Here is a 15475-nt window from a genome sequence, read left to right as displayed (position 1 = left end):
CATCCAAAGTAATATAGTTACTCATTAATCCTGCTCACAGTGACAAAGATCTTCATAAACAATGCTCAGTACTGTACATCCTAAACTGGAACAAAGGTGGAACAGGTCCGACCTGTCTTTGCAGACATGATGGAGAGGACGACTCTTTGACTCATGTAAGGTGTGTTGCTGCTTCTGCTGGGATGGAATTGGCAGGGAAAGTGTTACTGTTGCAGATTCAGGTGCTTGGTAGTAAGGTGTGTGGAGGCGCTAGGACCGCCCTGAACACCTGTTTCCCACGCTCTCTACTTTTTACAATATCAATACTGAGCAAAGGGCATAGCGAGGGCTGGATCTGGTCTATTACCTTTTTTCTAGTCTCAGTTACATAGATCATGGACCTGGAGCTGATCAAAACTCTGCAGGATCCTCAGCTGGTGGCCCAGTTCCAGAAGTCTTGTGGCCTGACCCTTTATCAAAAGGGTGAGGCTAATGGGGCTGCTGCAGGGCATTCCTCTTTAAAGTGCCTACAGGGAACCACAGAGAAGACTGCAGGAGGCAAGGGTGTTCCCCAGGAAAATGGTCACAAGATCTACAGCAATGGATCATATGCAAATGGCACACATAGGCAGGTAAAACACTCACCTTCAGTTGTTTTTGGAATAACAAACACTTGAATGATACTTGTAACCTGAGAATGTGAACTTCATAGGAACCCGAGTCTAAGTTAGTTGTCTAAGTAATATTCTTCTCTTCATTCATGCAAAGGAGAGAAGTTCTAAGACGGATCCATGGAAATAACGCACTTTCCCTTAACAATCAATCGGGTCCCATGCTCTACAGTTTGGTTGCTGTAGACAACAGAACAATTCTACGTCCTGGGATTTAGGCATTAAATGTTGATGGCATGATTGCCTGTTCTGTATATTCCCAATTAGAATTTGATATGTTCTGTGATTTTAAGGCTAGATTTACACCTTTTTGGGACTACATTTTCCTGACATTTATGTGTGCATTTGATGCCTGTTTCAACATGCGTTTTCATGCATTCTGCATTTTTTGTTTAGCAATTGAAAGCCAATAGAATTTGCTAGATGATGGGGCATGTTGTCTTGTGCTAAAAGCACAAAGAGATGCATGTTGCTTATGGGGTTTTTTTTTTTTTTTTTATGCACTGCTATTGAAGTCTATGGGGCCAAAAATGTGTGATGCACCAAAAAAACACATCTTTACTTTTTTCCCATCACAGTGCACAGGTATGAATAGGCCCTATATAGCAACCTATTGACGTGCATTCAAGTAGAACTTTAAGTAAGAAAAACACATTTGGCAAACAGGCAGGATTTTTAATGCAGAGGAGACATATTTTTGTCTTTCCTGCATTAAAGCTTCATTACCTGTCTGTATGCCCTGTACACTGAGATGTACATATATCAGCAATGCAGAAATGAATGAACTCCCGTACATGCACAGGAATGACATCATCTTGGCTGGGCCAACTGTGTACCTTTTTGTGTAATGGATGTGGTATGAAGTTACTTAATTCATATATACGTGTCCCTAAAGTTCAAAACAAGCCCAAGATGTTCCAAACTCAGTTACTTGGTAGGAAACAAAGTGAGAGGTTTCAAAATTTCTCATATCCCCTGTCCCACTCCATACAATATAGTCAAACTCAAAACCCCCTTTTTTAACTTAATTTTTCCTAGGAGTGTAGAAGTTTTACTTCTTTGCATCTTTGACATCACAGGGGCTGTTAAACTATTTTCTCCAGGAGGATATATCCAAAATGATGTCCCACATCATTTTCTCCAAATGCAGGGTGCCCCATTAAAAAATGTGGACTCTCTTGATTGGTACTAAAGAGAAGCGAAGACAACAATCACCCCCCAGCAAGTTAGCAACACAGCTGCACAGGGTGACAACACTGCAGTAAATTCACTGTAGGCCAAATAGCGTTGTCACCCTGCAGGTGGAAAGCTATGTAACTGGCAGGATCACCAGATATTTATGCCATGAAGCAGCAAGTTTTAGAAAAGCTCAGTGAAGCACTTGAATATATTTGTTTTAGATGTTTTATTCCAGTGCCACCTGAGTATGGAAGCAGGGCCATGCCAAAAGGTAGGCAGAAAAGGCAAACACCTTAAGCACTTCAGCAGGAGGGGGGATGCAAACAGAGCAGGACCTGCAACCTATGCTGCCAAAGTAGTTCACTGCTCATTTGGGCAGAGGGCACACTTTGGCCTTTTCACCTTGGGTGCAAGTGGATTTTGTCCTGCCACTGGGTTGTAGAATTTTAGCAATCATCTAGTTGCTAAGGAAAAATTATTTTCTCTATCTCTCTCATTTTTGTGAACTTCTTTACCAGATCTTGATAAAGGCTGCTAAATCAATGTGTACCAGATGTGTGGGAACCATTGATTTCACTAGGTACCCATTATACACTGCTTAGCCCAGGTTCTTATTCCGAGCTGGAGTGATGTCTGATTCCCTAAAAACACAGCTAGCTCCAGGGCAGTGTGGACATGTACCCCCCTTAGAACCCCACCAGTCTTTGAGGACAGATGATCACATCCTCCGATTATAGAAATGAGCCCTAGTTGTGTCATGTATAAAGGATTCTGGCAGGTTACCCCTCATACACACATAGTCATAGTCACATACACGCAGTGACCATGTACGCAGACCATTTGTGCCGATTCTTGCCACCATACTGCCCTAAATGAGACATTTGGGCTGCTGCAAAAATTTTCATTTCAAAATAATTTTTTCCCTTTGTGTGTGTTCATGCTCTGGTTGTTGAGTTATTCGTTTATGATATAAATGGTACGGTGGCAAAAATTGGCACAAATGGTCTGCGTACATGGCCACTGATCTGTTCCTACTCCATTGGAACCAGATAATGTGCAGTTACACGTGAACAGCCATGACAACTTGTCATTGATTTGTACAGGTTTCCTGTAGAGTACTCGTACCTGTGATCTCAGATGCAGATGTATGCTGATTTATTGCTGTACTACGGCCTTAGTCAGCTGTGTAAATGAGGCTTTTAAATGCTGTTGCCCCCCCCCCCCCCCATCAAATTGTATATAATGAAGCACAAATTGCAATGTAAATAACCCCCCCCTTTTTTTTTTTTTTTTTCTTCTTCAATGTGGCCAATGGACCCTGGCCCCTCTGTGTTATGTGAAGCTGGTGGGAGAAGACTATAAGACTACTGCTTCCTCTGTCAACATCTAGAGCAGAGGATGCAGGTGAGTGACATCACTGTACTAGGGAATTCCACCCCATAGTCTGCCCTACACATAGCACAGAGGGTTCAAGGCTTTGTGGTCACGTGACCACATGAAAGTGAAGAAAATAATGTATTTATAGAAATTAGAAACTAGGAGTTATGGTGCCTACATTTTTTTTTCAATATCTTCTATATATATTTTCAGAAGAACCTGGTTTTCATGTGAAACAACAACTATTCTTCTAACTGCCATTTCCTGTCAGGACTCAGTAGTTTGAGTCACTGGCCAAATATGTACGTTAGCAGTTCTGATCTCACTTTCCGCATACTTTATCCAGACTGGAAACCCTAAATATTGAAGCCGAAGGGTCAGCATAACAGAGAGCTAGCAGTTTTACAAGGTTTGGAGCAATTGCAATGCTTGCCTTCTATCAGGATGTGTTTGCTTTAAATGGGAAATGTGGATACAGCTGTCATTACTGATACTAGTTGGAAAGCAGGTGAACTCTTCAGGTAATGGCACCCAACCAGTCTTTGGAAAAAGACTGAAGGAAACAGCCTTTATATGTTTCGTAGGTTTGGTTTAGATTGGCAGACTAGTCCCAGGTTTGGCCTTGTTATTGCATACTAGCTCCTTGGTTCAAATTTCAGTAGCATTATTGTTGTCTGTGGCTTACTGTTGTTAGTTACTCTTCCTTAACACCTACAGGACATCTCTAATGGAAACAACTAATATACAGCATCCAGTGCATGCCTATGCAATGTAAGGGTTCCCTTTTCTTATAAATTTCATATTAGAAAGCTGGGGTAGGGCAGCAAAATCTTAAATATTCATTTATCTATAGAAGTCTACAGGATGCTTACAAAGGTTATTAATTTCATGTACGACACTTTTTAACGGTAAAGCGCAAACTTTTTTCCACTGAAAATCATGAGCCTGCGCAATGGATAAGAATAACACCAAATTAGGGAATGTGTCAGGGTTCAGTTCAGAAGGCAATCATAAAACCCAAATTCTGCCCATTTTCAAGACTAATAGGCAAGAGATTAGCAAACAAAAGGTGTAGGGGCTGGGCACTGACACGGGACATGTACCAATGCAAAAACAAAAATACTTTATGGTGGGTAAAGGGTCCAGCTTTTGGGGTGACTTGGAATAAACACCAATCCTTTCCATTACATGCTTGGGAGATGCATTTAAAGTGATTGTAAATCTACTTTTTATAAATTAAAATAATAAACATGTTATACTTTTTTACCATTGCATAGAGTAGCCCTGAATCTCCTTTTCTGGGTCCATTACAAAAAACAATCTTGTGTAGTGAGATCACATTAATGCCTATCCCAAAAATAAGATCGATAATTAGTGAGGGGCAGGGATTCTAAATGGCACAACACACAAAAATGTAAAAAAAGTATACATAGTTACTTTGTTGACAAGCAGCCAAAAAAAAAGGCTCACTGACTATACATGTATTTAAAAAAATCCCTATATAGCAACAATGGGGTGAACTATCCTAATGCAAAGAGTATGGTCCCAATGTCCATTGGGGTCCCCCACCAGCGCTGTCTCCTCCTTCTATGGGGCAGTTGCATGGGCACATTCCTGTGCTGGGCTGTGTGCGTCCATAGACACACACAGCACAGATTGACCCCACCCTCCACTCTGAGGATTTGATTGATAGCAGTAGGAGCCAATGGCGCTGGATCGAGTGAAGTAAATATTAGGGGAGTAAGGGTGTAATACTAAAATTGGGTGATTACTTGTGAGCCACTGGGGGTTATTATCTATATACAATCTATATTAATTTTATACGTGCATAAAACGAACAAAAAAAAAAAAATATATATATAATTTGTGTACTTAAAAAATAATTTGATTTTTAGATCGCTAGGTACTTCATACACCCTCTCTAGGTGCGTAAGTGTAAACTGATATCCAATATTGTACCGCGCTCTAATAGGTTCTACCTCTTGTGATATATTAAATACCTGTGTTTGTCACCAATTACCAAACAATTTCATCAATCAATAACACTTATATCCATAATTAATGTAAATGTAAATTTCATTTCTATTAATGTGAAAAAACAAAAACAAAAAAATTTATAAAAAAAAAAAAAAATAAAAAATGAAGTGGGAATGATAGTTCACCTTTAAATGGATAGAGATGGTATTGTTCTGACTGGGCTGTATTAAGGATCTGTGTCCACTGCGTGACCCTCTCTCTCCTCAACTCAGCCTTCTCAGTTAATCTTCCTCCGCTGGCTGCTTGATTTAATCCTCCATATATGAGACATGAAAAGAAGGGAAAAGAAACATAGTGTCTTATCCGGGATTTCAGCTGTTTAATGTGCTTTGATTTCTCACTCACATTGTGAAAGATAAAGTAGCGCTTTACATAAAATGTATCCAAATCGTGTTTTTGGTCAGCTTTATAGGTGTGTCTGCCTTCAGTGTGTATACTCGCCGTTCCTCTGTGGATGCGTGATGACGTCACCGCCCCTCCCTGTAGCGTAACGCGTGGTGATGTAGTGGCTAATAAAATATCAGAGTGCATAAAAACATTTTAAAAGCTCAACCCCACGTTCAGTGTACTCCTTCCAATCAGGACTTCAGGTATACGATTGGTAGAAACTGCAGCATGTCTTCTTTAACGTACTTTCTGCCGACAGCAACATTGTGGTCTACAGCATATCAGCCATGGTAAAAGTACAGCAACACATGACCATGCACCAAAGAGCTTGTTGGGAGCAACACCTCAATTAGACAAGTCGGCAACAAAAGACACATGCTTCAACTCAAGGGCACATAGCGGTTTTTTTTTTTTTTTTTTTTTTTAGAGCTCATGCACATGGGTGGTTTGGCCCATACATCAAATAAAACTGGCTTTTTATGACACAGGTGCAGCCCACTCCCAGCAGCCTTTCAATTTTGATGACAGGCTGAAATACATGCTAGCTGTACACTGTTCCAAGTGGTAATTGTGTTTTGGCCCATATGCATTCAGGGACGTATGTGCTAAACACAGGAGTTCTGCAGTTAGACTTTTATATATAACATGTGCCAAACCACAGTATCAGGTACTCAGCTGCCTCAATTTTTGCCCAGAAAACCATACACTAGTTGTAGCAATTGTGCACACAGAAATGGACGCGGTCATCCATCTTGCTAAAGACCCTCTATTTTGTATCTCTCTCTCCCTCCTCCAATCCCCCCTCCATCTCTGTTGAGTGACATGTGGTCTGTATGATGCCGAGAGATAACTGGCCCAGCTGGAGAGCTTCATGGTTATAAACCCAAATTAGCCTGGCCCCAGTATGTCTGTTGGACTCTTGCTTGGAAAGGATCGTAAAGCCATGAACCAGTCCTACACTGGGCTTCAAAAACATTCCAGCTAGCTGTAAAACAGACTCACATTTAAAAACCCACTTTTCCATATAATTTTATATCTTAAAGTAGGAAATAATTACATAAACATAAAGCATATATTCGGATAGTTCAGTTTAATACAAGTTGCCTGATATCTTACACCCTCTAGCTGAAGTCTACAGGACAGCAGAAAGCATATAGTTCTAGCTGAAATAGTAAATTATGGCATGTTTGATATCTAAACATTCAGCAGATGATTCTGCATATTAATCTACTCGTGGATAGAATGTTACATGTAACCAGGGAAGGTTATTGCCCTGGTATAACTTGTGAGGGATTTTGGTTCTAGCCTGAGTCCCCCGCCTACAACACCCTCCCCAAATGAGGCAATTGGTTCTCTGCTTCAAGGAGACACCCTGCTGAGTTCCTAGAAAAAGGCTGTTATGCTTGGAGCAGAGAGTTAGAGTTAAGTTGAAGAATTCTCCCTTTTAACATAGGAACCAACTTGGGAGAAATGGCACCCTTTTGCTCTGAATCTTGATCTGCTTAAACCAAGGCTGACGACAAGTATCTACCTCTCTAAACTTTCTTCCGTTATCTCTTTGCTGTGTTATTGCTCTCTGTGTGTGTGTATGTATGTGTATATGTGTGTGTGTGTGTATGTATGTATGTATATATATATATATATATATATATATATATATATAATCTTTTTCTGTAAATATTGTTATTGCACTTTTTGACCTTTTTAGTAATAAATCCTATTATCTGAAAAGTGTTGAACTGTTTCTAAAGCTCTTTAATGCATACTAAGAATCCCTGTTTCTGTGTGTTTTTAAACTTCTGTATAGCTCTACCTGCGGTGACAGTGGTATACAGACGATTATTCAAACATCATAGTGTTATTGTTAATATTGGCGAGTTTCCTCCTTTTCTGTACAAAAAGGCGGTGGTAGCAGTGTGAAGGGTTAATTGTGTAATTAACCTGACCCAGTAACAATCGCTCTCAGGCTGCCGGTACATAGATTGTGGTCCATTAGCTGGAAAATCTTTGTGCAGGGTACAGCTGAGCGTGGCATCGTTACGTACGTGACAGCGTGGTTTTAGATTGGCTAGTCCTTCGGTCACGAGTTGGTGAGAAGGGCTGGGGGTCTGACGCCACGACCGTCACACTAGCCACAATTCTTTTACACAGAAGGCTATCCCTCCACCAGCATGTGGAATGCCATGAAGCAGCAGGAGGTAGAGGAGGAATACTAGGAAGAGGAGGAGGGTTGGCCTTCTGGCGATAAAGAGGAGGATTGGTTTGCTAACAGTGAGGAGGAGTGTTGTGGTACTGGTGGTGAGGAGGAGAATTGGGTGCTGACAGTGAGGAGGAGAGTTGTGGTACTGGTGGTGAGGAGGAGTAATGGGGAACTGGTGGTGAGGAGGTGGAGGTTTGGTGGTGCTGGTGGTATTGGTGAGCAGGAGGAAATTGGTGGGAAGCTTAAAAGGGTATTGTTTCACCCCTACCTGATACAAGGAGAAAATATGGGGAATCTACTGAGAACATCCTAGAAAAAGCCCAACATGCAACAGCCTCCATGTTTATCTCATTAGAGGTTTCCTTTATTCTTTTTGGCGACCACTTCTGAATACTGTAGCCAGCCAAATGTACTCAAATGTAACTCAAGTGTGAAAATATTGAAAGTCATAGTTACATAGTTAGTCTGGCTGAAAAAAGACAAAATCCATCCAGTTCAACCATTAAAAAAAAAAAAAAAGTTATCTTACACCCACAGTTGATCTAGAGGAAGGCAAAAAAACCCCCAGCAAAGCACGATCCAATTTGCTCCTGAAGGGAAAAAAATTCCTTTCTGATCCCCCGAGAGGCAATCGGATATTCCCTGGATCGACTTTAGCTATAAATGTTAGTATCCAGTTATATTCTGTGTATCTAGGAAAGAATCCAGGCCTTTTTTAAAGCAACCCACTGAGATGGCCAGAACCAACTCGTGAGGGAGTCTATTCCACATTTTCATAGCTCTTACTGTGAAGAAACCTTTCCGTGTTTGGAGATTAAATCTCCTTTCCTCCAGACATAGAGTGCTCCCTTGTCCTCTGTGATGACCTCAGGGTGAATAGCTCTACACCAAGTTCACTATATGTACGACTGATGTATTTATAAATGTTGACCATATCCCCCTTAGTATTCTGCTGGTGTCTATGCTCTTACTGGACAACAGTGCATGGAACATGGGGTATATGGGCAGTCAGAGATGGAAGCAAGATAAAGGTCCATACTGCTCTATGGCTTTAGTTCTTATAATACTGTCAGTGGCATACGTTACTGTATTGCATGCTGGTTTTTACACATCAACATATATCTATATATATCGGCGCTCGCTTGTAACTACAGCCAGTGACATTTAAAATTAATATGTAACCAGTGATGCATAAAAATCTACCAATAAATCAATATATGTAATTCAATCATGAAAATCAAAGAAGTCCATAGGCTATGATAGGAGTATAAGGTGAAGAGCCGGCAAGTTGTTTTCCCAATAAAAGTTCTTTATTCATAAAGGGTACAGTGTGCAAGTTACAGCAGCTTATGCTTTTCGGTAAAAAACCTTATTCATAGCCTTTTTTTACTGAGATGCATCAGCTGCTGTAACTTGCACACTGTACCCTTTATGAATAAAGTACTTTTATCAGGAGAAAGAGTTTCCGGCTCTTCATCTTATACTCCTATACTGTTTAAAGTGCCAGGACAACACTGTGATCTTTGCAGCACCGTCGGTCTACCTTTTAGGGGAAATCAACCTAGGCATAAAATTGATGCATGTGAAAAATCAATAAATCCAAAGAGTCCCTGATATACAGGCCACCACTCTCATCCACAATGTGCACAGTGCTGGTTTTAAAAGCCTCACCAGAAGAATAATTGACCTCTTACAATAAAGTAGGTTATATAGCGCTTTGCATTTAAAGGGTTAATCACACCAGCTGTTTATTCTGTCTCCTTTCTGCAGTCAATCAGCAAAAAGCCAGAGAACTAATTAGAGCTGGTAATGAGCCTGCATTCTAAGCAAAAAGCCAGCATCTCTGGGTGAATGCCTGCAAGTTCCCAGGTATGCATATAGCCTGCAATATATAAATTGCCCCCACACTGCCTTTTTTTTTTTTCCACACTAGCTGCCACTTCAAACAACCCATGGTGCAGCTATATTCAGGGCATTGTATTTAAAATGGGACAATGGCTTAATGTGTACTGGTACCATCTAGCACTTGTTCTGGGTCTGAAAACTATCCTTGCTGTATTCCTGGGATTCTTGCCCTAGCACAACTTGCCATACAATATTCCTATGTATTGAACCAGTGACCATAGTTCCTATGTATTGAACCAGTAGGAAGGAATGTAGTTCTTTTTATCACATGACCCGTGATGCACCCTCCAACACTGTGCAGAATAATGTTCCACTAGACCCTGGGCAATACACTTTTTATACCGAGCATCAGTTGGTAGGTAATTTACTTTTTTAAAGGTATTAGAGGGGGCATAGACATTGAAATACTTTTTTTTTTCTTCAATGTTGATAATTTATTATCTGTGGAGTAAAAACATGATTAGGCATAAAATGCAATTGCCATAAATGTGAGATGCTCCAATTGAACTTTTTTTTTTTAAAATGTGGCCCAATAAAAATATTATCTGGCACACTTCTTTAAAGATTCTTCCCAGCAGCAAATTTACTGACCTGTGGCACTCTAAATTAAGTGCAATTTCCAGTATGCCTTGCCTATTTAAGCCAGATGCACAGCAGCAATAAAACTCCATGACATAAAATGTTTATTAACATGAAAGTAAAAGTACTGATTTCATGGTGGTCAGTATGGCAAGCACAGGATATTAGTTGTGCTTTTCATTTAGCAGCCTGTACATGCTGGAACAATCTGATCTCTCTGATCTGATGGTTGTAAACTGGTATTTGGTTGTGTTACTGCACTGTCAGGAGTCCTCACTTTCTGTCTGTTTGAGAGGTGTCCGAAAAGGTAGTAAGGGGAAATCTGGAGTAGAAAACTACAAGCTCTATTACTATTAAAGGGGACCAATCAATTTCAGTGAGTTACAAAAATGGTCTTCTCCTTCAGTTATAAAGGGTAAATCTGCTCAGTGGGGACATGAGGCTCAATAAAAACTTCCCTTTTTTGGTGTCAGACAGGACAAAATAGGAAACATGACCAAAGCTCCAACCCTACTCTATCCAAAGCAAAAAGCAAAAACCTTTGGCTAAAGCTTGTCTTTAAAACATTTGTGGATAGGTGCAGCCTGGTATGGCAGCAGTAAATACACTGAGTTCAGTTGAAAATAACAAGATTTGTATTTCAGGAATGTCCCAAATGTACAAACAGCCCAGCAGGAGGGTGCCATGCTGGAAAACACTCAGTTCTCTGCAGCTTGTAGAATGCAGCAGATTCAGATGCACCAACAGCGTCTGTCTCCGAGGGTGCAATGTGGTCTGGCTAGTCTAAGCCCGATGGGGAGGATTCCAATGCAGGATGGCGTGTCCCTATTCGGTCCCTACATGTCCGGAATCTAACCCGGCCACTAATCACTTTCCCTTACAAGCGGGTGCTCTGTCTCTGCCCTATCCACTTGTAATTGCGTGCCAAATCCTAGGGGCAGGCACCTAAAAAAGGCTCTGCTGACCCAAGGTAGCCAGAAGGGTAACTTGAATGTAGTGTGGCCAACCACAAAGCTGCCTCGAGATCAGGGAACCAGAGAGAAACAAGTTTCTCTTGACTTCCCCTCCAGCTGTAGTACCGCTCTGGGCAAGCGCCACCTGCAGTGGAGAAAGCAGACTGCACCTCCCAACACATTAGCTACATATAGTTGTCCTTTTATCATGCAGAGCAAAATGACCGCTGCTCAGTTCTCCGGAATTCTCAGAGGAGAGAGTTCTCCTCCGAATGTCTTTTTATGAAGCGGTGTAGATCGCTTCTCCGAATGAAGAGAGAAGCAATCTACAAATGCTTTCAACGCTGGAAAACGGCTGCTGTTACTATAATCTCACGAGATCACAGTAAGAAGTCAGTCAAACACCATTTACTAAGCAGCAGTAAATTATCCCTGCTTCGTTTGCGGTTCCCCCCGATTCTCCACCTCTGGGCTGGAGAATCTGGAGGGAGAACACAGATCGCCAGTGAAGGGCTGACATCGCTACTGGCCATCTGTGTGCTGAGATGATCAGTGGAGAACATGTTCTCCGCTGATCGTCTCTGTTTCCTAAACCACTAATGATTGGAGATCAGCTACGATCCTTAGGATTGGCGCTGATCTCTGTTTCATAAAAGGACACCATAACCTCCAATCTGATGCCTCTAAACTGGTTGGAAAGTATTGACTAGTTCAGCTTTATTTTCTTCATACTGTACAGCTAAATTGGCACCAAGTATTAACATACAGTATAGCATCCACATTTCTGACCAGTGGGTGGGCATATCTGGCAAGAAAGGATCATCTGAGGGTCTGAACATTTGAACAGAAAAGACCAGAAGCCCTTGTGTATGGGCCCCAGCGTGTCTGGCCATAATGTGCAGGCTAAGTTTAGCTCATATAATATTTAATACTATACTAAATAATTTGTGTGTGTGTGTATTATAATTTGCAGGCATTTCACTTTGTTCTTTGAATATGTGTGTTTTTTTTTTTGTTTTTTTTTTAACACTTAGAATTTAGCAGCACTTACGATGTTTTGTAATATGTGACTTACCAGGACCTTTTCATATGGTGTCTCCTCTGATTCTTCTGCATGCAAGCATTGCTATAGGGCAGCTGAAATTGTCTGAGGTTCCTCTATACTACAAATTGTGGTCAATCAGATGGACAAGGACTATGGATGGACGAGGACCGGTTGAGGGATGTGCTTTCTCTTGCATAATCAGACACTCAGCTGGGATTCTCCATGTTTGCTGTGTGATAGATATTTTGACTGCTACACACGCATTTAATTGTGGGGAGTGCGCCATCACACAACGTAATCGCATGATAATATTCATCCTTCACATGTTCTAAGACACTGGAGACAAAGTATTACACACAAATAGAAAGCTTTCTGTGTTCTTATGCCTTTGTTAACTTTTATATTGTGGAAAACAAGAACGTGTGGATTGCTATGAGCAATGCAGATACTTTTCTAAAGTTTGTATAATCTTAATGCTCCATCTGTTTTAAAATGAAAGTGACGCTGTTACAAGGACGTTGATAGATGGGTTCTATAAAGCATCCTTAGATATTAGTGAATTCAGACCATGATCTTGTAATACTACCTAGAAAACTTTTAACTTTTAGAATATCTCTGATTCTGGGTGGTACTCCATCATCTTGTCACAGGATTCTGAGCAGTGAAGATTGCTCTTATGTTCTAACGTGGTTGAAGCTGCTTCACTCCTTTCCTACGTACCGCTAAATTTGTCCGTTGTTAACAAAAAGTCCGTTGTTAAACACAAGGTGCTTCTACAAACTCCCAATACCTCTTTAAAGTATACACTCACCAACCACTTAATTAGGTACACCTGTTCAATTGCTTGGTAACAAATTGCTAATCAGCCAATCACATGGCAGTAACTCAGTGCATTTAGGCATCTAGACGTGGTGAAGAAGACTTGCTGAAGTTCAAACTGAGCATCAGAATGGGGAAGAAAGGGGATTTAAGTGACTTTGAACGTGGCATGGTTGTTGGTGCCAGATGGGCTGATCTGAGTATTTAAAAACTGCTGATCTACCGGAATTTTCATGCACAACCAACTCTAGGGTTTACAGAGAATGATCCAAAAAAGAAAAAATATCCAGTGAGTGGCAATTGTATAGATGAAAATGCCTTGCTGATGTCAAAGGAGAATGGGCAGACTGGTTCGAGGTGATAGCAGCACAGTGGCTAAATGGTTAACACTTCCGCCTGGCAGTACTAGGGTTGTTTGTTCCAATCCTAACCATGGCACCACCTGCCTGGAGTTTCTGCCTGTGTGGGTTTCCTCTGGGTACTCCAGTTTCCTCCCACACTCCAAACACATACTGGTAGGTGAATTGGATCCTGTCTAAATTGGCCCTAGTATGTGTATGTATGAATGTAAGCTAGGGACCTTAGACTATACCCCCCTTGAGGGTTAGGGACTGATGTGAATGTGTACAATATATATGTAAAGCGCTGTGTAAATTGACAGCATTGTATAAGTACCTGTAATAATAAATAGGCAACAGTAACTCATGTCAATATGGACCAAAATCTCTGAGCAATGTTTCCAACACCTTGTTGAATCTATGCTAGGAAGAATTAAGGCAGTTCTGGGAGCAAGAGGGGGTCCAACCCGGTACTAGTAAGCTGTACCTAATAAAGTGGCTGGTGAGTGTAGGTTCATCAGCTGGGAACATTTTTCAAGAAATCCCCCTATGCAATTCCATGTCTTCTGAAAAGTACATATCAGCACGCCTGTTTTGTAAATGCTGCACCTCCTCCCATTACAAAAGCAGACATGGTAGGGCCTCTCCACAAAAATTGCTGGCCCATTGATCCCCCTTCGTCCTTCCGTTTGCAGGTCAGGCTGTACTCTACAGTGGGTGCTTCCAAGCAGCAGCTCTGTGGTGTTCAAGCTGTGTGTGTACACACTGTGCTCTCTACTAATCTAGCTAAAGAACCACTGGTTCAGATCAGACATACTTGTGGATGTATCATGAAACCTAAAAAATAGTTTTTTTATATTTTCAGATGTCTGATTTACTTAAAATATAGGTTTACACAATTCTACTTTAATTGGTAAGCCTATAATGTGTGTTTTTATCCTTAAAACATGGCTACCGGGTTAGAAAAAGTGAGCAGAGAAAGCTTTTATCATGTAGCTATGTGCTTGTGAGCAGTTTGTGCAAAGCGTTATAAACTGGCGTTAAACAAAGTTACATTCACTTACTGACTTCTACTCCTTTTATTGCCTGCATTTTGATTAGTACAGATCCTGGAAGGCATTATTCTATTTAGTTTGGACAGTATATTAGTCATTTATGTGAACACGCACTGTGATGATGGGAACTACAATACTCTTCCTGGCTGAAAGGAATGTAGTTGAAAACAGACTTTTCTGGTTTGACTGCAAAAAAATTCCACTTCTGTGAGCAGTTAGGTGTGTACCTAGAGCTAACATTTATTCATTGAAGCAATGCTTTATTTTCAATCTTCTCAGTTCCTATACAATCAAATAGATTAAGTAACCTTTATAATATTCATGAGCATATCTGTCCAATTCCATTACGTACTGACTTGGAATGTTTGCTATTAATAATGGTTGTTGTACCACTGAAATCAAATGATTTTATGACCCGGTGTTAAGGCTAGGTTCACACCTGTGCAGGCCGCGATTTGCACGGGATCGAGAGCCCATTCATTTGAATAAGCTTCCGTGCCCCAGGACATGCAGGAAAGACATCTCTGCACCGAATCGAGGTTCCCAGTACCGCTGCGATTTCCAGTGCGGGCGGCGTGCCATAAGAATTAATGGCACACGCCTGTGGGTCCCACATTTCTCTGTGTGGGTGGTTGCGGCTGCCAGTATTTATGCATCTTTCGCAGCAGCACCACCTGCACAGATGTGAACCTCGCCTCAAAGTATTCTTTTCCGTAATAACCATAGTATAAACATGCAGATGTTCTCCAAAATAAGTTTTTTTTTTTTTTTTTTTTTTCCTGTTTTTATGGTCATACTGAACCTACTTTACCTTTCTGCTATGGGAAGTCTGTCTGAATCTAATCACAGAGTATGTGCATAAGACCTTTTATTGAAGCAATTCACTTGGCATTTAAAACAAACCGGTTCCTACTAAAGGCTTAGTAGTAAAGGCCTACACTGATCAGCCAT

The 15475-nt window shown here is 41.0% G+C and overlaps 1 protein-coding gene across 1 annotated transcript in view; it reads left to right on the top strand.

Moving 5' to 3' along the window:
- The first annotated feature begins 279 nt into the window (after nt 1-279).
- Nucleotides 280-15475, top strand: part of SGPP2 (sphingosine-1-phosphate phosphatase 2) — a 70634-nt gene continuing 55438 nt past the window's right edge. Inside the window, exon 1 of the mRNA XM_089669490.1 lies at nt 280-611. Within this exon, the coding sequence (XP_089525616.1) occupies nt 375-611 (237 nt within the window). The 5' untranslated portion in view covers nt 280-374. The remainder of the gene's footprint in view (nt 612-15475) is intronic.

The sequence above is a fragment of the Staurois parvus genome, unplaced genomic scaffold, assembly GCF_062004578.1.
Source record: "Staurois parvus isolate SC_StPar_1 unplaced genomic scaffold, SC_StPar_1.0 ptg000078l, whole genome shotgun sequence".
NCBI classification, from domain to species: domain Eukaryota; kingdom Metazoa; phylum Chordata; class Amphibia; order Anura; family Ranidae; genus Staurois; species Staurois parvus.
The sequence above is the reverse complement of the archived record's forward strand: the minus strand, read 5'-3'. Positions and strand labels throughout refer to the sequence as shown.